Source organism: Marmota monax, unplaced genomic scaffold (genome assembly GCF_021218885.2).
Source record: "Marmota monax isolate L192 unplaced genomic scaffold, Marmota_monax_Labrador192_F-V1.1 WCK01_AAM20220418_F8-fsc00390, whole genome shotgun sequence".
Classification (NCBI taxonomy): domain Eukaryota; kingdom Metazoa; phylum Chordata; class Mammalia; order Rodentia; family Sciuridae; genus Marmota; species Marmota monax.
The window spans coordinates 84,275-110,503 of record NW_026693450.1 but is presented as its reverse complement, the minus strand read 5'-3'; the positions used below and the strand labels follow the sequence as shown (position 1 = coordinate 110,503).

Genomic DNA, 26,229 nt, shown 5'->3' with positions numbered 1-26,229 from the left:
TTTGGGTACCAGGGATCAAACTCAGGGGCACTTGACCACTGAGCTACATTCCCAGCCCAATTTTCTATTTTATTTACAGACAGGATCTCACTGAGTTCCTTAGTGCCTTGCTTTTGTTGAGGCTGGCTTTGAACTCGTGATCCTCCTGCCTCAGCCTCCCAAGCTGCTGGGATGACAGGCGTGTACTGCTGTACCCCGCCAGTTTATTTGCTTTTAATTGGAAGGTCAAAGACTGAGCCAGTGAGGCATGTGTGGGTGGGCTGAGAGGAAGGGGCCACTGGAACCTAGTAGTAACTGGAGGCAAATGGGAGCTTGCTGGGGATGCTTGATAAATTTTGCTGTGTTATAAACACTGCAAACTTTCTGTGTCCCATGGAAGTCTTCAGCAAAACTGACGAAGCTTGCTGAAGCTTTGTAACATCTAATTTGCTTTTGGTAGATAATGGAGTGTTGATACCCAGAGAAAAATATCCTTCTTCATAAGAAAACAGATGAAATTCAGTTATGAATATGAGATAAAGGAAAGCAAAGAAGGAAAGAGATCCCTCAAAATCAAAGGCAGTGGAGAAGAAGGGGCTGGCAGCCTGTTGTAGAAAACATTCTAAAAAGAAAATGAAAAAAGAGACACAAACCAATTTGATTAAGCTGGTGTTGTTAAAGATCTAATGTGCACCAAAGAAAACACTAATAGCAGGAAGGAAAATAGACCACTACAGAGAAAGGGTCTTTACACTCTGTTAGTGAATAAAATTATGGCAAGAAACAGGCAAGGTAAATGGATGGAGTTGGAAAACATCATGCTAGGCAAAGTAAGCTAATCCTAAAAAACCAAAGGCCAAATGTTTTCTCTGATAAGTGGATGCTGATCCATAATGGGAACAATGAAGGAACTTTGGATAGGGGAAAGGAGAGTGTGGGGAGTGGAAAGGGCATGGGGGTAGGAAAGATAGTAAAACGAGACAGACATCATTACTCTAGGCACAGGTATGATTGCATGAACAGTGTGACTCTATATCATGTACAACCAGAGAAATAAAATATTGTGCTCCATCTGTGTACAATGAATAAAAATGCATTCTACTGTCATGTATAATTAATTAGAACAAATTAAAAAAAAGAACTAGTAGTGCAGAGCAGTGACTCTTAAAAGAAAGGGGGGCAAGAAGGCAAAAAGGCACACTGCTTAGCTGAGGAAATCAAGAGAAAAGGAAACTTGCAAAGCAGATTTCTTCCCTTCTTCTATAGTGTTCTGTATGGAGCCCTCCAATCCTTTAGGAAACACAGTGGATGGGGCCACTCTTGAACCATTTGTGTGGATCCAAATTCTTGGAGGATTTTACCTGAGAACTAGACTCATGGCTTGTCTGAGGCAAGAAACAACAAGGTATAAAAGGAAATAAAAAAGGTGAATTTCACTAACAACAACAATTTACTTACCTGCTTAAAATATTTTAATGAATACTGATACATAGGATCTATTTCTGAGAGACTTGCAATAACAAAGTACATAACAGAGCCTTGAGTGGCTACTGGACGATACTTCTCACGAGCAGCATTGATCATCAGCTCAGTGGACTCTGCTTCTTTCAGCCTGGTTTTAATGGCACCGGAAGTGATCTGAATAAACATATAAGTTCTTAAGGGTGTAATTCAGAAAAACAGTAGGAATTTTTATATATCCAGTCAGGACTAAGAAAGAAGAATGGAATGAGTTTGTGATTATAATAAGGGAGACTCCAGATGCAATGATTGTGGGTCAGAACTCAATGATTCTCCTCTGACTGAGCTGACCCTTGTTCCCTCCAGAGTTTGGAAAAGGTGAAGAGAAATAGGCAATTTAATTAGCTCTGAAAAGATTGGAGCAGGACTTCTCTGAGTCACATATTTGAGTTACTTAGTGGAAACACTAATGCAGCATGCCTAATTGCTCCCTAACTTCCATGTGAACAGTGCATGGTATACATGGTGAAATAATGTCTGAAGAAAGAAGGGACACCCTGAACAATGCCCAGCAGAGTGGGTGAAGAGAGGCTAGATAAAAGTGGTCCTAAATTCCACCCTGGATAAATAGGATGATAATGTTCTTTACCCAGCACTCCCAGGTGTGAAGTGCTATAAACCTAAGTGAGCTGGAGACATTTTAAAGTCTTTGGATATTCTTTAGGTTTTCTGTATTTGGAGTTTGTGGCTCTGGGGAGTCTTTTAGCCAATGGACTTTCCAAGATTGCCTTCTGTGTCTCTCAGATTCTCTCTTTCTGTTACCATCTGTTCCTGTTTCCTCTTCCTTCCCCTATTATTTCTCTATCTCTAGAGAGTCAAAGGGCTTCCAGCAGGACCATGAAAAATCTGTATGGGAACTGGCTGCTCAGCATTTGCTCAGTGGAAGGGAGAGCTAACTGGGAATCAAGAGACTTGTGTCAGTGCTTTCCAATAGAAATATAATGTGAGCCACATATAATCCAGAATTTTCTAAACTCATTAAAAATAAAGAGAAACAAGTGGAATGAATTTTAATAATACATTTTGTTTAACTCAATATAACTAAAATATTATATAACAGTCAATATTAAAAAGTATTGAGCTGTTTTACATTTTTATGTAAATCTTTGAAATCTGGTGTGTATATTATAATAACAAATCTTAACTCAGACTTGTCACATTCTAAGTGCTCAATAACCACCTATGGCTAGAGGCTTCCTACCATAAGGAAGACTGTAAGTCTAGACTTATTCACTCCAGCCCACAGGAAAAGAAGGGGAGGGATTCAGTGCAGAAGCTGTCTGGGCATCAGAAGTTTCAAAGTCTCCTTGTAACTGCCCCTCAGGAAGTTGGGGGAAAATAAAGGGTGGAGTCAAATGGGGAATTCCTTATTAAAATAAAAAACTTATTTTTTAAAATATTTTTTTAGTTGTAGATGAACACAGAGTATCTTTATTTATTTTTGTGTGTTGCTGAGGATTGAACCCTGTGCCTCACACATGGGAGGCAAGTGCTTTACCACTGAGCTACAGCACCAGTCCCCCAATCTTAATAATGTACTCAACTAAAACTTGCACAAATGAGTAGAAAAAGAAAGTTGGTATGGGAGCAATCCAATCATGAGGACCCACTAGCAAACGGTTCTTTATTCTCTGAAGAGCACAAAGCCCTGATAATTCAGAACCCATTGTTGAAGAGAAAGAGTAGTGGATCATTTTCTTTCTCTCTTTCTTTCTTTTTTTTTTTTTTGGTCTGAGAATGTTAGAACATTATATACTTTGGTTGGGGGGTTGGCAACCACTTACAGAAATTATGCCCTAGAGATATGAGGCTTCAGCAATGGTTACAAAATATAAGACATATTTTAAAATAAGGATTGTGGGAGTTGGAAGAAGTACAAACTATAGGTAGAAAGTAGCAGGAAATATAGGCAATGATCACTTGGTCTGATCTCTACAAAAAAGGATGTCTCCAAAGCATTTCCTTGAAAATAAATAAAAGAACCTGGTATTGATAGGAAAAAATGTCAGTAAGAACACATGCAACTGCTTCATTCCCTACTGAAACAATGATAAAATCATACTAAAGGTATTTAAAAAGCAGTGCAAACCCACAAATATGGGCGAACAGGAGAGGAAATATCCATAAAATGTTGGGATCTGTAGACCATACTGAAGAGTGTTGTGACTTTGAAGACCCAGGAAAAATGGATTCTTAACCTGAAGGAAGGGGAAAGCCAGAAATTTACCAACTTATAAAACACAATTCTCCTTAAAGACACAGGATTTAATAAGAGGCACTGCTGGAAGTGGGAAGGGCCTAAAATATAAATTGGTTGAAAAGCTCCCAGGTTGTGTCTCTCATACATCCAGCCAGTGTTGTCTTTTCCCTACCAGAAAAAAAAACAAAAATTCCCCCTCTGGAGAAGGTATAAAACGTCTCCCCTCCCTTTTATGGGAGGAAATCAGGCACAGTTGAGAGGTGGGTACCATTCTGAAAACAATAATTAGGTAAATATATGCATACCTCCTCGTTCAGCCTCCCAAACACTTACAGCCAGATCTCCACCCTGAGGCAATAGAAATATCGACTCTAGGTTATGATCAGGGAATAACTATAGTAGGAGGCTGGGCTATAGAAAGGTTATTGTAGTTGGTGATAGTGGTGGTGGTAGTGGTGTGTGTGTGTGTGTGTGTGTGTGTGTGTGTTAGAAGCATAGGCAAGGTTAATGTGTAAAATGAAAGTACTTACCTCTCTGAAGGGAGCCACGGGTGGGTGGGGGGAGTGGGGACAAGGAATGAATACTGTTTATCATAATAAGCCTTATAGAAAGCCTTCATTCTTTAAACAGTTTGCATGTAAAATTAGTAAAATGTAAAAATAAATGGGTTAATAGTTTTCCAGAAATTAAAAACCCAAGGAAGAATGAATGAAAGGAGAATAGAGACCAGTAAACAAATAAAAAGAGAAGGGAAATGACAGACCCAGAATAATTTGTTTATCGTTCTTTCAATACCAAGGTCTCAAGAAACTGTAGGAGGGCTGGGGATGTGGCTCAAGTGGTAGCGCGCTCGCCTGGCATGCGTGCGGCCCGGGTTCGATTCTCAGCACCACATACAAACAAAGATGTTGTGTCCGCCGAAAACTAAAAAATAAATATTAAAAAACTCTCTCTCTCTCTCTCTCTCACACACACTGTCTCTTTAAAAAAAAGAGACTGTAGGATATAAAGCAACAAATCATATTAGACATCAACAAGAGGCAAAAACATACCTATGTGTTCCTTATCTAGTAAAGTCAAAGGGAGATTTTTTTCCCTAAAATATTTTGTTTTTCATGAATTGATAAGATCATTTTATAGGCTGTGCTCCTATACATTTCTTAAATGATGGTTTAAATCTGAGAACTAATTCACTACAGGATTGTATGTTTAGTGTAAAACTTTATCATACTATCATTTGTGTGCAACCATCATGTTTAACCCTTGGAAAAGGACTATCAAGATGAGTCACAGATTCCCACTGCATGAAATCAGTCATCTAACAGAAGAAACAGGACAAGGAACTAGATAACCATGACACAGGTAAACAGCAAAAAGTACTATAATACAGGTTTGGATAAGGCACTACAGAAGTTCCAAGGAGCAGGAGGTTAATTCTAGCTATAAGTACTAGGGAGGCTTCTTGGAAAAGGTGACACTAATACAAATTTATAAATATTTGTTCCTTTTGATGTCTATCTTTTCCTACTTTTTAAATATTATATACTTTACTAAAAATCACAGAGAAGAGAAGAAATTATCAGTTGTCTACAAATTCTCTATTGTTCCCTGGTTTGTGAGGAGGCCTGATAGCCAGGCACACTCTTATGCATGCCCCTAGCAGGTTATAGGTGGTCTCATTCTTGCTTTATAAGCTCTTGCAGGACCCTCAAAGGCTGTAGTTATAACTTTTGAAAATGACACATTTTCTATACACACTGAATATATTCACTTGCCTTTGAGTCCTGGAGTGCATCAATAAGTTCTTCATTGTCGAGAATATTTCCTTCAGATGTAAAGAGCATTCTTAAGATCTTGTCTTCAATAGACTTTAACTGGTTTTTATCACTGTTGATCCTTACAATAAGCTGGACTCTCTGATGTTCCAATTCGGGTCTTTCAAGTCGTACGACATCACTAGAACCAAGGTTGGAATAACTGAATTGTGCTTTTGTCAGTGAACTATAGTTGAGTCTGTTTTCTGTTTGGAATTATCCTTATTCTCAGTGCTGTCTAGCTAAATATTCATGCTATTAGCTGAATTTGAATACACAATGCCCCTCTTTCATTGGATTTATACAGTGGCTTTTCACCAGAACTATGTCAATTCTTATTCTATATCCTACATTTCAGAGACATGCACTCAATCAAAGTTACTGTCACTTCTACTCATCCTGTAGAGAGCCTGTTGGCTGCTCTCTCATCATTCAATCTCTCTCTTTAATGCTTGGCTGTGCCAAAGTGAAAATAATTCTTGGAATGTTCTTTTTTATAATGACACAAGAAATTATGAAATCTCAATGCCTCTATGAAAAAAGTATTTTTAAAAATTATTAAAATGTTTATTACTATTTGCATAAGCAATACATGAATTCATTTTTATAAAAAAGAAAATAAATGAATAAAGTAAAAGTTCCTATTCATCAGCTCCATCTTCAAACCTAATTTCTTCCTTAGAGGTAACCATTATTTGACATACATCCTTCCAAAAGCATTTTCTCTAGGTGTATATTTATATGTGCACAGACAGAGAATAAACTTAAAGATAAACTGTTAAATAAAAAATGCCTCAAAATGATATTTATAGTCTGACACCAAATATGTTTTCTTTAAAAGCCTTCTTTAAGAATTCTGTATGTCCTGAGTGTAACTTTATGTTATTTAATCTTTCTGTTCCTGAACATGAGGTGTCTTGCCAAATAGCTCTTCATCAACAGTTCTTGATTGTATCTAAATAAGAGGCTTTACCCTTGTCTAATATAAACATGTGAACTTTCATCTCTTTTCACTTTTCCTTTTATAATTTGCTCCCAGTCTGTGGTTTGTAGGAACTCATCTTCATTAAGCATCATGCATGCCAGACACCCTACTATGAGTTTTATGTGAATTATCTCTTTTAACCACTTGAAGGCTCCTGGAGTTAGACACTGTGGTTCCCCCTCAGTAGTGGGTCACTTCCTGAGGTCACACAGTTATGAGAAGCAGAGTCAAGCTTGCACCTGAGTCTGCTGACCCTAGTACACTATGATGTATTGCCTCATAGAATAACCCATTGTATGTTATGTACATGCTGAATTCAGACACTTTAACATCATTATATGAAAAATAAAAGAAATTATCACTTCAAATTCGATTGTTTAAATAACTTTTTCAGAAGTGAGGAATTGGGGGAGAGTTTTTTAAGATAAAGGTGAGCTCAGATAACAGCTTAGGAGAAGCATAAATCAAATCAGGCAAGTTAAAAATCAAAAGGGATGGCCAAGAAAGTCTCTGAGGGTGAGTTACAGCTTCTGAAAGTAGAAAGTAAGGCAGAGGTGAGCTGTTTGGGTAGTTTAATGGAATTTCTCAAAGCTGGAAAGGGGACTTGTCTAATCCCTGAATGACTGAAGGGCAGTGTTTGAAAATGGTTAATATCCTGGAGGAAATTTCATCCAATCAACAATTGAATGCAATGAGTGCTGCCTGCCTGGGAGCTCAGCAAAGAAGGGAATGGCTGGAATAGTGATGGCTTGTCAGACCACTAGGCAAACTGAGCTACATCCTCACACAGGCTGTAGGCTGTCAGCTTCCCGTTTCAATGCTGTTGGTCAGGGAGAAATTTCAGAGAGACTCTGTACCCCATGACTGATCTAAGAATTTCCCTTTTTCTCATTAGGGTAGTTCTACTTGTCCCAGGCAGTCTGACAGTATAGCCACACAGCTAAGCTTAGCTATTCAAAGGAATAAACTGGTATGTAAAATGTTCAGTCATGACTTTAGAATATGTGCATAAAATGTGGTGAGATACCCTTTAATTAGCAAGAAGTTAAGCAAGATATCAGTGGGCAGAATAATTTCTAAAAGAAACTAGGAAAATAAGTCTTAAGCTTATTAGTGATAGCAGGTGCAAGTACAGAATAATCCTGACTTGAATGTGTATATATGGGTTTTGCAATGCTGGGTATCTAACTAGGAACCTTGCATGCTAGACAAGCACTCTACCACTGAGCTATGTCCCCAGCCTGGTTTTTTTTTTTTTTTTTGGTACTGGGAATTGAACCCAGAGGCACTTAACCACTAAGCCACATTCCCCAGACCTTAAAAAAAAATTAAATTTTGAGATGAGGTCTCGCTGAGTTGCCTAGGGTCTCGCTAAATTGCTAAGGCTGGCTTTGAACTTGCAATCTTCCTGCCTTAGCCTCCTGAGTCTCTGGGATTATAGGCATGTACCACCATGCCCAGCCAAATTATATATAGTTTTGAAAATGGTTCCAAATTTTATTTTCCTTTAGAGTTAATGAACACATGCACATATTCACATATTCATATGTGTGTGTGTGTGTGTGTGTTAAACGCAGTCATGCAGTGTGCTGTAACATTTGGTCTACAATGAACTTCATATATAACAGAGTCCCATAAGATTAAGTTGCCTAGTATTGTAGCTGTATTTGTGTAACTATACTTTATTTTTTCACAATAAAATTGCCTAATGACATATCTCCCAAGGTTGTATCCTTGTTAGTAAGTGCAGTATGACCATATATATGTATATATCTGTGTGTGTGTGTGTGTGTGTGTATATATATATATATATATATATATATATATATATATATACATACATGTAAGTATATTATGGCATATTTATACAGATATACTTAGTTTAAATAAACATTAACATTATTATTTTAATAAATATTTTTAAAATTTTGCCTTCTGAATATCTTGGCTAATTCCAAAGATTAATAATTCATAACCCCATTTTTGGGATATGGGAATTTAATCACATACAGAATATACTGAGGAAGGGATATTTATTTTTTGTGAAGTGGACAAATGTAGAAACAATTAAGTAGGAAAATATTAAGAGACCAGGGAAATGAGAAAATTTGGAGTGCTAACTTTTTCACAGATTTGGAGCAGTGAGTGTTTAGAAACAATGGAACAACTGAATTCATTCACTTGTCAAGATTGGAGATCCTAGTGAGAAAAAGAGGCAGGCTGGGCTGCCAGCCTTGCCTAAACAATGGGTAGGAATGATCTTGAGAAGATATGACAAGATTGGTGACTGTAAGCAATTGTGATGAAGAACTTGGCCATATAATTTTATCTTTTTGATTTAGTCATGTGTGATTTTTTTACGTTAAAATTTTTTCTTCGTTAAAATTTCTAAAACAAAAACATTAGGAAACTCATGACATCCCTGATTCCCACACTCCTTTTTTACCTTAACAACTGATCCTCCAGACCTGATTTGGTTACAGTGAAATTGATGATGGTAACTTTAATACACACCTGGAAGAGAAGTATGGAGTACATAAAAATGTTTAAATGTAAGACTAGTAAAACAAGAAGTGCTTGCTTTATCATTATTAATAAATAATGGTGAATGTGTCTCAACTCTGATTGTTCACACAGGCACACCCCTACACACTCAAGCATAACATGGCTTTCAAAATTCTGATTTTCCTCACCGGTGTGAGTAACATTTTTGTTCCGCAAACCTCACAGTTACAGAAGTCTACGTGATGAGTTAGAAAAGAGTTAGAAGCAAATTTTAAAATCAACAGCTTCAGTTCTAATTCTAGCTGAACACTTGGGTGAATGTCTGATGTTGGACAAGTCATTATCTGTGTTAAGCTTTTAGTTCCTGATATTTAAAAACTGATATAATAGTAGTAACAATTCATAGGGGAGTTGTGAGGACTAAATGAGGTAAAATAATTTAATTATAGTAATTAATTTATAGTGTATTTGTTAAACCAAGCATTACATATTTTATCTCAATGTTTTTATGGAAAATTGTTATTAATGCTATCATAATATTCTTACATCACTTGAACAAATCAGTAGCAAAAACCAATAAATACAATAAGGCATGCAGTTAACATAAAATATAAATCCTTCATGGTTATGGTTTAATATGAGGTGTTCCAAAAAGCTCATGTGTGAAATAATGTAAGAAAGTTCAGAGGTGAAATGATTGAGTTATGGGAGTCTTAAACTAATCAGTGCATTAATCTCTTGGTAGGGATTAACTAAGTGGTAACTATAGGCAGGTAGGATATGAGTGGAGGAGGTAGGTCATGGCGTGTGTGCCTTTGGCATATATATTTTGTCCTTGTTGAGAGGGGCTCTCTCTCTCTGCTTCCTGGTATCATATCCTGAGCTGCTTTCTTCCACCACACTCTTCTGCCATGAAGTTCTGCCACACTTTGGGCCCAGAGCAATGGAGTTGACTTTCTATAGACTGAGACATTTCAAACCATGAGCCCCCAAATAAACTTTTCCTTTTCTAAATTTATTCTTGCCAGGTCTTTCGGTTACAGCAGAAAAAAAAGTCATCTAAAACATTTGAGGTAGTCTTTATCTCCATCTCAGAGTTGATTAAATTGAGGATCCTGAGATGGTTGGGTCTTGTGTGCAGCACTCCCTCTCAAAAGTTAAACGAATGAGAAATCAAAGAGTGCAAGTTAACACTCTGGTCATTTTTCTAAGCTCTGAAATGGAACTTGGGAAATGAGCCTTGGTAGTGGTTGTATAATTAATCTCCTCAAGGATGACAAGGAGATCTCTGATGTAGCCTTTTAATGATCCTTCTCCACATTAGAAGTGTGTCAATTTCATTCAACATGACCACATCTAGTGAAGACACAAGTCTATGAGAAAATTCAATAAACAAGATTAAAAAATGACACTTTTGGAATGGTATGTTCAAGAATATTTGGGGGGGGTCCTGATGTAAAGGCCTTTCCTTATGAAGACCCGAAGAATGTGAAAATGTGCCCATACCTGGGTAGCACTCAGGGCACCTGGGGTAAGGTGGACAGGCAGAGCACATATGGGAGGGGAAATGTGGAGTCCCACTTGCCTTCATTTCTTTTGCAAATGCCTTCGGTTCTAGAGCTCTAGAATAGGGGTTCTCCTGCTTGCTGTGTGGCTCAGGGATGTATGGAAGTGGGGCTCACATAGTATCCCTGAGAGTCTACAAGCATCAGGAAGATTACAAGAAGCTGTTCCTCCCCTTTTTATCTCTAAGTACAGACACTGGACATCTGGCTCACGATTCTCTAATTTTATTTTCTAAATTTATTCTTGCCAGGTCTTTTGGTTACAGCAGAAAAAAAGCCATCTAAAACATTTGAGGTAGTCTTTATCTCCATCTCAGAGTTGATTAAATTCTCATCTCTACTCTATTACGAGAGTTTTCAAGCAGACCACCACTTTATTTGGGGGTATATGCTATGGGCTTTCACACTTAAACACTGAATCCCCACCAACCCTGCCAGCCACTGCCATGGACTTTTAATTGAGCTCTGGTTCATTTATCAGCCACAAATAACAAGGGATAATAGGGACATAAATAGTCTTTGCTGAAGGAGAGAGGAGAATGATTAGAAGGAATGGTGACCACAGTTTATGAGGAGCAGCTGTGGACCAGAAGGGAGTTGGAGAAAGCACAATGCTGTGCATCTGGGACCCAGTGGGCAGGGGCTTGATTCCCAACTAGATGGAGAGGAGAAGGGTGACTGGAGTTAGAATCAGAACTCAGAAGTGAAACCAAAGGAGAGACATGGATGGAAAGGGGGCAATGGAGAGGGAAGAGGGAGAAAAAAAAGAGGGTTATTAGTTTTCCTCCCAAAAGATAGAAACCCACCAAACTTTAGAGACTCACTGCACACAATAATTCCAGTTAGGGTGATAATTTCAGACTAGAGGTCCATACCTCAGGCAGATAGTGAGGATTTGGCATCTTGGTTGTCATATAGAACCTGAAGTTTCTGTCATAATCAATATCTGAGTCTCCAAGGCGAATGAGTACTCGTCCACCACTGATGAAAGTTTGTTTCAAAAGAATAGGTTCTAGAGATGGATCCAAGGTTTCTTTGAGCTTCAAAATGGAAATAAAACAATGCAAAAAGCAAGCAGTTACAATGGATGGCATCAACTTGTCAAAATTCCATAGGTTTCAAGTTTACTTTGAATAAACCTTATTCTACATGATGCACCCCTACCTCATACTGCCAAAGACTCTCAATTAAGCTTTGATTCATTTATTAGCCACAATATTGTTTATCCCTCAAAGCAATTATGATGGTTGGTTAGAACTAAGGCATGCAAGAATTTCCCATGGACCCTACAGGGTCACTTTTATGTCAGGTGGGGTCCTATGGTTTTTAAAATTTGACTATAATTCATTGTCAAGAGCCATCTGTGTGGACCAGATTGGCATGGAAGGCTATTGAGTGGGAAAATCTGCTATCTGAGAACTTACAGTGGCACCCTGCTATAAGATGGCCCCAATACACGTGAACTCTCACCCAGCTCTGCCAAAGGTCCCACACAGCACTAGAAATGGGGTGACCTACTACAGCCAGCCAGCCACACAACCTCTCTGAGATGGGTATGACCTAACAAGATGCCAATCAACCTGTTGATTGCAAGACATCATGAAGCAAGACTCTATTCCTAAAACCTGAAACCTTATCTCTGCCTTTGATGTATCCCCTTAAATAACCACAGGGGTCATTTTCTAATTGTTAAGCTCCAGCTTCTGTGTGGGCTGGGCCTATCAGGTGCTCCAAACTTCCTTTAAAACTATTTTTTTCTGACTGTGTCTTTTGTTACTCATTAATTATTCTAGACTTTAATTTTTCTCCAATAGTTTACAACCTCCACAAGCAGAAAGAAGGACCCCTTAGTGAGGCGTTGGCCTCCTCCCCATAATCCATAGTAACAAATCATTTCACATTGTGACATGAAACTACACACATTAACTCTTACTTATTCTTATCCATGATAAAATTTTGTTATAAATATTCTGTTCTATTTTATTAATAACTGGTGATCGAGATAAACTAAATTTCTTTCATACCCATGAATGGATGGAGACCAAGTTTGCAAACACCGCCCTAACAAATGTAGAAATCAGCTAGATATATAATGCTAATGACCCCAAGACCCAGAGAGAGGGAAGGTCCAGTTAGAGTGTCCTGTTCCTGAAGGGGCCTAACTCCTTAGAGTGTTCATTATATTTGTAGTTAAAATACTCTTCTTTTTAGGGGAAGAACATTATAGAAGGACTTCTGTCAACTGCCATGAGTGAGAAAAGTCTCTCAAGACCTCTTGAGTCACAAACTAAACCTGGGTTCCAGAATTCAGCTTGGACTAAGGTAACTGTGCCAAAGTTTGTCAGACACCTCACTCTCTTCTGTGACTTCTGAGTTTGAAGGAGGATCTGGAATCCATTACAAAACGTTTTCTGTGTTGCTAAATGCCAAAGCTTGGCTACAACAAGGCCCCTTGTGCTCTTTATGGCTTGAGTGGGGAGTATTGTAACTTGCTATGAATTTTCTAGGTGGCAAGGCAGCACAGTTTGACCTTTTTAATGTCTCAGTGTCCTCACTAGTAACATGGGATAATAATAGCAACTACTTCATAAGTTTGCAGGGAGGATTAGTAAGTTAAAACACTGAGAACCAAGTCTGGAAAGGAGTGCACATGTTAATTAGTGAAATAGTGAATTAGTTAGTGAATGATTACATATTATTATTGCTAGTCACCATGCAAAGGTTGCAGCCAAGTTGCCCCAGGTAGTTCTGTTTCCTGAATTTTCTGCTGATCAGAGATACTTTTTCATACAGCTAAATGGCTCACAGCCCATGTGTTTGCTTACTAATTCTCCTCTTATAAAAATGGAATGATAAATTAAGGATAATACACAGCCATTAGCCATCTCTTTGTGCCTATGGCTTTTTATTTGCTGATCCCTTTCCTGGGAAGCCCTTCTCACTGAGCTCCTCACATAGTTGAGCTCATCACAGAGGTTAGACCTTAAGTCTCATCCCCTGTAGCTATGCATTTAAGTCAGGCTCCTAATGCCTCTTCTTACTGGCTATGTCCACACTCTGCTTATTCCTTCAAAGCCCTTATTACAAGTTCTCTTCCTCCCCCACTCTCTTATTTTCTATCTCATCTACTTTTTATCTGTTTTCTACCTATCCTCAACTAGATTCTAAGTAATCGAGGACAGAAACCACATCTATATTATTTGCCGTTTGTTCTCAAATGTTTATTGATTGAGTGAACAATGTGAAAAACATCTGTTCTCTGAGTGATATCTGAAGAAATGGAACATATAGACTCAACAATTCCCACTTTTAAACAATAGTTATTCTTAACACTCATAACTTAATCTAATTCTGACGTGAATCCTACATAGAAAATAATGTTCACACATACTAGCATGTCTTATGACTTTACATCATTTGTGTATGTAGACAGTGGTTCCTGGGGGCACTGCTACTTTGAATTTTTCTGACCTTTAAGGTACACAATGCAGTCTAAGAATGAGCAGTGTCAGAAAACAGAGGCTATCCCTCTTAACTCCAAAACAATGACTGAAGCAGAAAATTCATTCAACCAACTGATTCTTTCTCCTAGAAAAAGTACCATTTAAGGAACAAAGCAACTGGTTTGACAATTTGAAAAGAAAGTTGACTGGTGTCTTTATCATGATGTGGATGTGGCCTATAATCTAAAAGTTAGAACATGAGAAATGTGAAAAGCAAACCTCTTCCAGTAAGACAGGTAAGCCAAGTCGGATGGAATTTTCAAGAATTCGTAAGAAATTACTATCTGTAAGCTTAATGATCTTTAAACCACTTTTGTTTTCCTTGTTTCTTATCCAACGGTTTGCCTGTATGAGAACGCACAGAGCAGAGCATTTGCTTTAGAGTAGGATACATGACTAGAAAGTGAAAGTTGTAGAATAAAGTTTAGAATTTTTTTTTCAATCTAGAAACATTGAAAACATTTTAAAAAGAAAAAAAAAAAACTCCTTTCCCCAATAAAAACACCTATCAAGCCCAAATTAAAACAAATTCAGAAAAGAGCCATCCAGAAAAAAGCCCATACTTATCTTAGTATTCAAGTTTCTTTCTTGCTTTTACAATGGCTCCCTTTTCTGAACCCTGATTAGTATAATCTGATCTGTGGATTTAGGAACACAGATAATGGGACTATAAAAATTCTGGTCAGACTTGCTCTAAATCCTATCATTCCTTGAATTCATTTTGATTCCTTAGACCTTGCAGACCTTCATGGAATGAGTTTCTGTCAATTTCTATTCCCATAGAAAACAAAAAACTAATGGCCAATCCCCTAAACTTAACCAGTTAAAATCAAGGTAGAGAACACTTACCCACATCCCTTACTTTCTATGTCCATAAGATGAGGAACCCACACTGAAAGAGCTCCAAACTCTCCTCCAGGTCTAAATTTCCATGATCTTATAAATATGTTAAAGTCTACTTTTATAATTTTTAATAGATAGATCAATATTAAACAGAGCTAACTGGCTACTTTTTAATCTCAAGCATTTGTTACATACCTGATCTTGGGGATCAATCATCAAAGGCCACCGTCTCCCATGAGTAACCAAAATGCCATTTTCTGTTGATATCATGTCACGTGGCAGCCCATCAGCGTTCCATTGCCGTATTTCATAGGGATCTCCAAGTATGTTAATGAGACTGAAGGAAGGATCAATTGGGATGTCCAGAGACTGGCAGTCCTGGATCCAACACTCTATAAGCTGAAAAGGGAGGAAAATTTACATGTATAATCAGGAATACTCAGTAAACTAGGACACACACAAAATATGAAGGGCAGAGGAAACTAATATGTTATGGTTTAGATATGAAGTGTCCCCCCAGTAACTCATGTACTGGAAATATGGTATCTATTTTGGCAATGTTTAGAGGTGAAATGATTAGATTACAAGAACTGTAACCTAATCAGTGGATCTATTTGATGGCTTAATAATTTGAATGGATTACTAGGTGGTACTTGTAGGCAAATGAGGCATGGGTGGAGGAAATAGGGTTACCTGGGGGTGAGCCTTGGGGATTGTATTCTGTCCCTGGCTCCCTATGTTCTCTCTCTTCTTCCTGGCTGCCATGAGCTGAGTAACTTTCCTCCACCATGCCTTTCTGCCATAATGTTTTGCCTCACCTTAGACACAGAGCAATGGAGCTGGCTGATCAAGAACTAAACCTCTGAAACTGTGAGTCCAAAATAAACTTTTCTCCTCTAAGTTGTTCTTTCATGGATACTTTGGTTACAGTAATGAAAAGCTGTCTACCATGCAGTGGCTGGAACAGGTAGGCCCTACCAGTCTCTATAGACATCTTGGAAACAGGATGGGACACTCTCCTCCCCCAAAAATGGACTAAAAATCAGGAGACCTGGTGCTAGAACTAAATAATTAACTATGCCCTTGGTATTTTACTCCCTCTGTTTGGACCTCAGTTTTCTCACATGTAAATGACTGGGTTGTTAACAGTAATTTTCAACCAGGGTTGTATTGCCTCTCTTGAGAAAATATGGAAGCATGTAGAGAAGTTCAGGGTTGTCATAATGATTGTGGGTGCAACTGGAAGTATTTCATAAAAATAACTATAAAATCTTTCCCAATATTTTTTTCCTAAAAAGTGCATGTAGATGGGAATTTTATTCCCTGATAAATAATAAGTTTTTCATAAAGATGAAAGCCCACGAAACCTCAAATTAATCCTGCTCCCTCCCATTTCCCAGTCGTCCGGAGCAGGACATTGTATCCTGGTTGATTTTACATGCTAGTTCTGACAAAAAAGTTTAGGGACTTACTATCTCATTCACTTCCCCCAGGTTCTTATGTTGCATAAGTGGTAAAGAACTTTCTAAGACTGGAGAAGGAAAGGAAGAAACATGTTAAGAAAGCCTAAGGGTGGACCAATGGGAAAAAGGGATCGATCCTGTGAGACATGTACATTTCCACTCTGGTGAACTCCATAGTAGAGAGCCTCCATCTGACCTCAGAAAAATGAACGCTTCTCTGTACCCACCCAGTTTCAGCTGCTTCTCACCGCTCTTTACAGACAGGAGGTTTACTCACTGATTGCCTGAACTGGGCTGTGAAAGCCCCATAATAAGCCACACAAGCCGCTGCTATAAACACGTTCCCAATGATGTTCGATATCTCCTCCTGAAATTTCTCTATGCTTTCTTCCCATCGAACCTGTTCATCTCCTAACGCAGCTGTCAGCTTTCCAGCACGTAACAGGCGTGCTTTTGTCAGGGCCATATTCTTTGCTAGAAAATATTAAGAACCTTAGATTATTCAATATTTTAGTAAACTATTAAAAGTTTATATACTTGCTTTTGTTTGTAGCATAATTAGCATTATTTAGCTAATTATAGCAATATATTGCTAAAAAGTATCACACCAATTCAATATTATTTCCCACTTCAGAACCAAGTCAAAGTTTAATTTTTCCATTTCAAGAGCTCTTTTTAATGCTACACTACTCTAACTGAAGATGGCTTTCTGTTTGCCCTATAATATTTGTGTGTTCTCAGTGCCTTGTAGCATTTTTTTTGTAGATAAAATTTATCTGTTGCTCTGAGTTTTAATGCAATATACTCCAAGAAGCTATGTTCAGATATAAGATGTTGAATACATACAATATATGTAGTTTTTCTCATTTTATACAAGGAAGCTAATGAAAGAAGTCTAAATGTATTCTGCATGTTGAATAAAAGCCAATATCAGATTGCCTGAAAATTTTCAAACTTTTAAAAATCAGACATCTATAACAAAGCAAATTTTATGAGTTACTTACCCAAACTTTCTTTTTCATTCACACCTTTGTCATATTCATCTTGTAAGGCTCGTATTTGATCCTCCACTTGTCTTAATAATGCTTGCTTTTCTTTTAGGGTAGCTATTGTAACATCAAGTTCAGCCTAGTAAAAATCAAGCAAATATTTACAAATAGACCCACAAAGAAGGCTGAATTTGCCCATTTATATAATAAAGATTTTTTTATGTTCCCTTTTTCATGTTTGTAAATATTTTGATATATTGTACAAAATTAAAACATTTACTGAGTAAAATACAAGAGCAGAACCAATCTAGACCAAACAAAAAGTCCAACAAAATAAGTCATAAAAGGAATAGAGAAACAGCTGTGCCAAGCATATGAGATGAATAAATTACTACAATGGATATTAATTTTAAATGATAAAATAAATATTCTTAGAATAATGAAAACTAATTTTTCCTTACTAGTTCTCTGTGTCAGGGGGTAGTGAACTTATGGCCTGCAGGCCACCTCTCCATTGATGCTTGCTTTTTTTTTTTTTAAATATTTTTTTTTGACAGAGAGAATTTTTTTTTAATATTTATTTTTTAGTTTTCGGCGGACACAACATCTTTCTTTGTATGTGGTGCTGAGGATCGAACCCGGGCCGCACGCATGCCAGGCGAGCGCGCTACCGCTTGAGCCACATTCCCAGCCCTGATGCTTGCTTTTGTACAGCCTATGAACTATGAATGATTATTACATTTTATAATAATTAGAAATAAACACAAAGTATTTTTTACATGTGATATTATATAAAATTGGAATTCTGTTGTCCATAAATAAAGTTATATTGGAACATAGCCATTCTTATTGTTTATGTATTGCTAATGGCTGTTTCTCTGGGCAACAACAGAGTTGAATTCTTGTACAGAGATCATGTAGTCCACAATAAAATTGAAATATTTAGCCCACAAATTGAAATATTTACTATTTTGATCTTTTAAAAAAGTTCCTATTAGTTCATTATAGTTATATGTAACAATATAACTTATGAATACATTAATTTTGACATATTCATAAATGCATATAACATAGTTTGCTCCAATTCAATTCTCAAATATCTGGATTTTCATAGAAAATTTTTGCTTATTCCTGCTCTCTATTCACCATTATTTTGGTAATCTGCTCCTCTAAATGATCATTCTTTGTTCTTGGGAAGACTAAGGACCTCACACATGATTGTGAATTAAGCTGGTTCTAAAATCTCAGATAACACATCAGGTGTGGGGATATTTAGCAAATAGAAATGTAGATCATCATATGATAGAGGAACCTCAAAAATATCATAAACATAATTTCTCTTTTTTTCAGATGAATTATACTAAGGACTTATTTTTCTTTAATGCTAAAAGAAGGATGACTTTAGAGAAAACTTAAAAAATATAAAAAAAAAAAACCCTGCCAGCTATTGTTTGAAATAAAAGCTGGTTTTTCAAGTGTTGTCACTATCTATATTGCCTAGCATCAAAGTGGCACTATACAGAGAGCTTGGATGATTGATGATGATGGCCTTTAAGACTCCAAAACATCATAATATGGATAACATACCTGGGCAGCACGGAGTTTTTGTCTCTTTGGTTCCACTTCCTTGACTACTCGAAAGTACAAATCCATCGCTCTTACCCACATGCACATGGATTTACATGCTTTGGATACTTTCTCTACTTTTTCAGGAAGAAAATCAGGATTATTAATATACTTTTGAAGCTTTGCTATTATTTGAGGCTTTATGTTTTCCTTATCATATTCTAAAAGCCTTCTTAGAAAGTTAGATTCGCCAAGAAGTTGCTTTGCTGTGGGCCAATCAGGCCTAAAACACAGAGATAACAAATTAACAAAATTATAATCAAGTAATATATGAACAAAAGAGATGTATTCCTCTGAGAACATTACAATATCATCCCAACAGATCGGTAGTTTTAATCTCAGTATTGTAATCCCAGAAGTTGGTAGTTCCATGCATCACCCCATAAAACTCAGATTTGGTAGAGAAAGAACTATAAAATAATAGAGTGGAATTCACACTTCATCTCCTTTGCCTAGTTGCAACCCTTAAAATCTCTTTTAAATAATAAAAAATAATGCCTGGGACTTAGGTCTCTTGGTCAACCTTGCCCTTTAGAACTTTTGCCATATTGGTCTTTATACTGTGAAAATCTGATTAGGTAAAAAATGTTCAATGGTTCTCAGTTCCCTCTGCACATGGGGACTCTCTATCTCTGCTCTGCAGAGATCCCTGGGACCTACCATTGTGCCAATCTGAGGGTCTGTAGGGAGACCTGGTGGTTAAGGGGTATTTCTGGTGCTTTGCTCGTTTTACATAGAAAGGTTTCTTATAACATAATTTGTATTGAAAAAAGGATTTTATTACTGAAGAAAATTTGAAAACCACATCTTTAAGATGAAATTTGGATTGCTTGGTGTATCATACAAGATTTTTCATGATGTGATCACTGCCTTTTTACTCAGCCTCAACCCTGTTTCACAAGTATCATAAGTGCCTGAGCTCTCTTTACAGGCACAAACTGTATGCATCATCTCCCAAAAGATCAGCTTGTATCTCTCCATTAAATTGTCTGCATCTTATAGTGAAAAAACCCATCATTTTAACTTCTATAATATAGTACAAAATAAATGTTGGAAAAATTGGTGAATCAATTTGTTGAATGGCCAATCAAATTAATGAGAGGTTAGAGAAAAGAATCAACATACATATATAAAAATATGAAAATGGAGAAAAATAGTAAAGAAATACCACCAGATAATCTAATAATTCAAGCTTTTGTATTACTCACTTGGCATTCAAGAGAATGGAGATTGCTTCCATTACAGTCATGACCATATCTGGGGGCTTTGTAAAAACCCTGATTTCAGCTATATCTGCTTTATCTAAGGAATCCAGTGCTCTATTGGCAGCGTCAAGTGCAGGCAATGCTTCTTCGAGGTCTCTCTGAGCATCATCAGCTATTGCTTGGGTTTCTTGAGCTTTCACTTTTGCTATTGCTTCATCTTCTCGCACAACGTTACGGACCTAACCATTGAAATGTGACTGCTTAGGTGGTCTCATTACACATTGAGCATCCCTAATCAAAAAATCCAAAATCTGAAATGTTCCAAAATCTGAAACGTTTGAGCACCAATATGATGCCACAAGTGGAAAATTCCACAACTGACCTCATCTGATAGACCACAAGCAAAATGTAGGCACAATAAAAGATTATATAAAATTATGTGCTATAAGGGGTATATAAAACACAGATGAATTTTGTGATTATACTTGGGTCCCATCCCCATGATATCTCATTATATATATGTAAATATACCAAAATATGGAAAAATCCAAAATTCAAACTGTTTCTGGCCCCAACCACTTGGGATAAAGGATATCCAATCTGCATTTGAATTCCAATATTTTATTTTTTGTTTATTTATTTTGCTTCTGTGGATTGAATTTAGGGGTGCTTTACCACTGATCTATATCCCTAGATCTTTTTTTTTCCCCTTAGTTTTGAGACAAGATCTCCCTAAGTTTCCCAGGCTGTCCTCAAACTTATGATCCTTCTGTCTTACCTTCCTGAGTCTCTGGGATTTCAGGCATGTGCCACCAAGCCCTGTTGAATTTCAGAGCTTTAAAACAAAGTCAATTAATAAGCTGTATTTACCCTTTGGATTAGATTAAAGATGAAAAGGAATTAACTAGATTGCATTTGATGTTCTGTGTTCATCATGTACCACATTGACAGAATTAAAGAGATCAAATTTTTATATAATAAGTAGTTACTTCTAGGAGAGTTGCCTTATATATGTTGGTGGTATTTTTCTCAGAACTCTCTCTTCCCCACTCAGTGAACTACAACCAATTCTCTGGGACAGAACTAGGCTGATTTGGTAAAGAGAGATCGTTTATAGCTTAAAAACATTGCTAAATTTCTAGAAAAAAATAGTATTGCCAAAACTGTTTATTTAAATGACACCTAATATTTGACTGATATATAATAAAATAATCTGCTCATGGGTCACTCTATATAAATGATATATTACCTCACCTACATTATCAGGTAATATATCATACCTGATCAGCACTTTCTTGATCGACTGCCAATTTTTCCATCAGGGTTTCAACATCTTGTGATTTTTTCAAAAGCACAGGTTCTAGAGCTGAAAGTTCTAATTTCATATTATCTACCAGTATATTTGTTTGTAGTAGCTTCGTGAGACCATTCTTCACCCGATCTCTTGCCTAAATGACAACAAAAATTTCTATTATAATGAGCATTATAAATTACAGGTTTTACTGGCCTCTGTTACTCATAAATTAATTTTATAGCTACAGAATTAGTACATCAGTTTGTAATACTTCAAGTTGTAAAATTTTTGCAATTTGCAAAGTCTTCAGGTAACAGAACTCTAGGAAATGGCCATGCCATTTTCCACAATGTGTGTGGATACATGTCCCCTGGTTACAGCTGTGGGACATCACATCACTGGACTGTGACTCACTGAGGGCAGTGATCACACTGCATTATCTTCATTCCTCATGGTAGCATGTTGAATGAGTGAGGTATAAGTTCAGGCAGGGATCCCCAGAGGCCTGGGAGTTTGTTTACTCTCAGGAGGGTTGAGACCCCAGGGAAACAAGGTCCTGGACACCTAACTCTAGTTTCTATATCTGAATCTTATTCCCCAGGAGTGAAAAATTTTGACTTGTACCAAAAGAGTAGGATGTGGTAGAGGAGACACCTGGGAAGAACCATTTTTTTGAAAATGAATCAGAAAGATTGGTTCAAATAGACAGTTTTCAAAAATACCTGTCAAGTTATTTTACAAGAGCATACATTTATTTTATGACGTAAAAATCATTTGAAAAACATTTTAAATATCTATTGGGAAATGCTTCCATTTTTACTGTGTTTAAACATTGAATATTTTAGACCATGTTAATGGTCAGATGATGTTGCTAATGTCAGCCTCTATTTTTTGAGCACCTCATATATCTTTGATCATACTCTAAGAACTTCATGAACAATATCTTATTTAAATTCCAGAGAAATTCAAGAGGGATATTTAGATATTTTAAAACTTATTTCCTACTAAACCTTAAAGAAATTGTATAACATGCTCAACAGAAAAAGTTACATGTAGTTTGTCAGACACTCAAGTCCTTGGCACATGTTAGACAATTAAAACCTTATCTTGATTGCTTAAAATAAAGTTTCCCTCCATATTAAATACTGCAGAGATGACCAGATCTCTGCTTAACTTTAATGCTATTACTATGTCCCTGTCATTCTATTGAGTCAAGGATACTTATGTAAATGATAGAAGGAAAATATAAATATCCAGGAATAGGGAGCCCTTGGACTGAGAGCACAGGACCCTTTTTTGGTCACATTTCAGGTTGTCAAGGTCATAGGACTGGATGAAAAGGGCTCTAGACAGGTACACAGATCATCCTCTCACTCCCAAAGTTTTCAGTTTGAGCAAAAAACCCCCCACAAAATTAATGGACTGAAACATACTGAAATTAACTGCTTCTTTTTCTCAGTCAACATAGTCAGGTAGAGATTGATGAGCTCTAGGTAGGAAGTGGGCGTCGTGTAGTACCGCCGGCGGAGCTCAGTGTAATAGCGGTCTGCTGTTTGGGAGACACTCAAGTGAACATTGACACACATGAGGGAAAGCTTTTCTTTCAGTTTGTCATTTCCAGTGTCAACAGTTGAGAAAAATGTCTTTGACACAGAAAGAAGCGCTTCTCTGGGCCACTGTAAATAAAGAAGCAATCTGGAAAATCTGTTGGGCATTTCAACAACATGCAGAGTAACAAGTGAGAAAACTATTTCTCTGGAATTTTTCCTTGTCTAGTCCCTCCTTTCACCAAGTTATCTCTTATACATGTTTCTGGTGCTCAATAAACTGAAATGGCTCTCTCTGTTCATTAGAGAGGGGCCCAAATCTGCATTTGCTGACTAGTATGTTCCTAGGACAGTGCCAGACATACAGAAGTTGTCCAACAGATATTTCTTGAATGAATGAATGTCTGTATAGTTTTAGAATTCCATAAACAGAATCATCTGTTATGAGGACCTCATTACCTCACTCTATTTATTATACAGTTGTGGTGTCAGGACCATCATTGTAGTCATGATCCTGCACACATCTTAACTCCTTTGCTTTTTTCTTATTTCTTGAGCTTGCCTGAACCCTAGTAAAACACAACTCTCTGTTATTCCATGCCTGCAACTGAGCAGGTGTAGCTGACTAGAGAAACAAAGCAAAACAAAAGAAAACAAAACAATAGAAAACACAGTCATGTTTGATGTACCGCACTTAAAATTTACAACTAACTCCTTAATGCAGCCCAAAATTTCTTCCACATTGTCTAACACTTTGGTTTTGTGCTCTCTTAAGTGAGTATTTCATATCCTACTTAACTTCCTTTGACTGCTCACTTCCTTTTTCTTCTTTATCCTCAATTTATGACTTTGTTTTCCCTCATCAAAAAAAGAAAAGAAAAAGAAATAAGGCAAACAAATTCAGTGAGCCTTTACCCCTGTGTCTTCTGCCACCTGGGTCTGTACCCCTTGTCCTATTACTCAGGGAAAGCTGTTTATGCTTTCTGCCCAAGTCAGCCTCTTAATTGATGATTCAGTTATTTTCTAAAGGATATTGGTTCCACACATTTAGTGTTGTATACAACATCATCAATATATTTCTGTTTTTCTAGAACGTTTTCACCTTCATCACACACACATGCTGCTTATATTTCTCATTCAAAAAGACTTTATTCTTGATCTCATAAGCCCCTCTCTCACCCTCATTTCTCTGCTTTCATTTCGACAAAACTTCTTGAAGTTGAAGTTGTTGCCTATTATCACTGTCTCTGATTCCTCTCCCCTTCTCTTTTGAACCCTCTCCCCCATCATCCATTGAAATAGCTCATCAAGATCACTGATAACTTCTGTACTGCTAAATTCAAGATCTCCTCTTTCTTCATAAGTTCTGTTTTGTCTTTGGCTGATTGTCATTGTTATCCCTTGTATGAATAACTTTTAAAGTTAATTCAAGTACTGTGAGTTATTTTCAACACATTACTTCTCTAAAATCTCTTCTTAAAGAGCTGTCCTACTGAGTCACCAACCTGGACAAACCAGTCAATTGTGCAGCAGTTCACAAGAGATGGGAACATCCGGCATCGGGACCGAAACGCCTCTCCAACTGGGCTCATGCAAAGAACAATGTGCAGTTTTTGACGAACTCTGCTGATAAAGTACTGAAACACCTGACAAAAGCAACAATGTTTTTCAATTTAAAATAAGGATGAAAGTAAGTGTTGGCTAATCCATCTGAGGCTAATGCATTATTAAATAAAAATGCTAGCACAGTAGATATGTGAATTACTGTGTTGAACATCCATTCCAACTAGAGAAGTTGTCCAACAGATATTTCTGGATTGAACGAATGACTTACAGTTGGAAAGATTAAAAATGACATTTTGCAGACTTCATTTCAACTAGGGTTCTGGATGTTATATAGGTTATCCTCATTGGTATATTTGAGGAGAAAGAATAGCCAAAAAGATGAAGACCCAAGAAGAAAGAAAAAGATTGGGGTAGATAAATGAAATCACAGTATTGGAGAAATGGAGATGAATGGTAGTTCCTGAGAGAGTGAGAGAAAACACATTTCTGTTTCACTTGTGCATAACATTCTGATACACAAGGGGATCAAAAGTACTAGAACTTCCCACTAGCCCTTCTCAGGAAGGACACTGCAGGGGTGAGAAATAAACTTGGACTTAAAGGAGAATAAGGGAAACTGTCCAGTTTGGACAAGTCTATGATCTCCGTAGGGCCGGAGGGTTTTTACTTTCTACTTCCATCACTTTTCTGGAAGACTGATGAACTCACACTTTAGACATAGAAAATAAAATGCAGAGTTACAAAGAGAGCTAATTATACTGAAGAAATTTCATTCATGGATCCGTTAAGGGGACTTAGAGATTGTTAAATGAAAGTTTAAGACAACTTTATGTTTAGAAAGCCATGGAACTATTCTGGCATGTCCTACTTCATCTCTGTTCCCCTCGGAAATTCCAACTTCTTTTGCTTTTGGCCTGGTGGCTGCTAACACCTGCTCCAGTTCATCCTTTTCAAATAGATTAGGCACTTCACCCGAATTCAGGATGTTATTTATATCTTCTAGGAATTCCTCCACTACAATCTGTAGAAGAAAGCAGAATGATTGTTATAATTCATTTTACAGTTACTACCTGTAAATTATAAAGCAAACATTTATTCTAAAATTCACATAAGTTAATTTTATCTTTAAGAGAAAATGGTTCTAAAAACTAGATAGAATCCTAAAATTCTAACAAGTATATTCTAATCCTAAAATTCTAGCAAGTATACTGATTCCTTTTTCCTTATTGCTTTGTTTCTTAAAAAGCATTTATATTTTACTTAATTCAAGTTAAACTATTTTAAACATTTGTTTCTCTCAATTTCTTCTCACATTTATACTTTTGCATATGTACATATGTATATACACCTGTATACACACATGTATACATGTGATTTAGTTATAGCTGTGTCTACTCTTCATTACTGTAGAACATTTGAGATTGGGGTTTTCAACAGAGTATAATATAGCTTTTGTTTGGAGTTGAGCAAGACAATATGACTTTATCTTTGGAGATTTAATACTTAGAATCTTTTTATATAACTTCCTTGATTTTTAAAAGCAATACTAAAAATTAAGAAATATTTTAATTTTTGAATAATTAGAAACTATAAATAGCAAAACTAAGAAAAATAAAATCACTCA

General features: G+C 36.8%; 1 protein-coding gene across 7 annotated transcripts in view; it reads right to left on the bottom strand.

The window, feature by feature from the left end:
• LOC124101538 (dynein axonemal heavy chain 6) overlaps nucleotides 1–26,229 on the bottom strand; it is a 173,709-nt gene that overhangs the window by 66,685 nt on the left and 80,795 nt on the right. For 6 of the 7 annotated variants that reach the window (XR_009228040.1, XM_046457550.2, XM_058583396.1 and 3 more), the window contains 14 exons: nucleotides 25,474–25,626; nucleotides 24,545–24,685; nucleotides 22,926–23,168; nucleotides 21,479–21,646; nucleotides 20,202–20,437; nucleotides 18,955–19,216; nucleotides 17,383–17,506; nucleotides 16,656–16,852; nucleotides 15,111–15,314; nucleotides 14,292–14,417; nucleotides 11,445–11,609; nucleotides 8,946–9,013; nucleotides 5,476–5,656; nucleotides 1,438–1,617 (listed from right to left, as the gene is read on the bottom strand). Coding sequence is in view for 6 of the 7 variants with exons in the window: in XM_046457550.2 (XP_046313506.1) it covers nucleotides 1,438–1,617; nucleotides 5,476–5,656; nucleotides 8,946–9,013; nucleotides 11,445–11,609; nucleotides 14,292–14,417; nucleotides 15,111–15,314; nucleotides 16,656–16,852; nucleotides 17,383–17,506; nucleotides 18,955–19,216; nucleotides 20,202–20,437; nucleotides 21,479–21,646; nucleotides 22,926–23,168; nucleotides 24,545–24,685; nucleotides 25,474–25,626 (2,448 nt within the window). In the remaining variant the exon portion in view is untranslated. The remainder of the gene's footprint in view (nucleotides 1–1,437; nucleotides 1,618–5,475; nucleotides 5,657–8,945; nucleotides 9,014–11,444; nucleotides 11,610–14,291; nucleotides 14,418–15,110; nucleotides 15,315–16,655; nucleotides 16,853–17,382; nucleotides 17,507–18,954; nucleotides 19,217–20,201; nucleotides 20,438–21,478; nucleotides 21,647–22,925; nucleotides 23,169–24,544; nucleotides 24,686–25,473; nucleotides 25,627–26,229) is intronic. The other variant, XM_046457552.2, reaches the window with a different exon arrangement.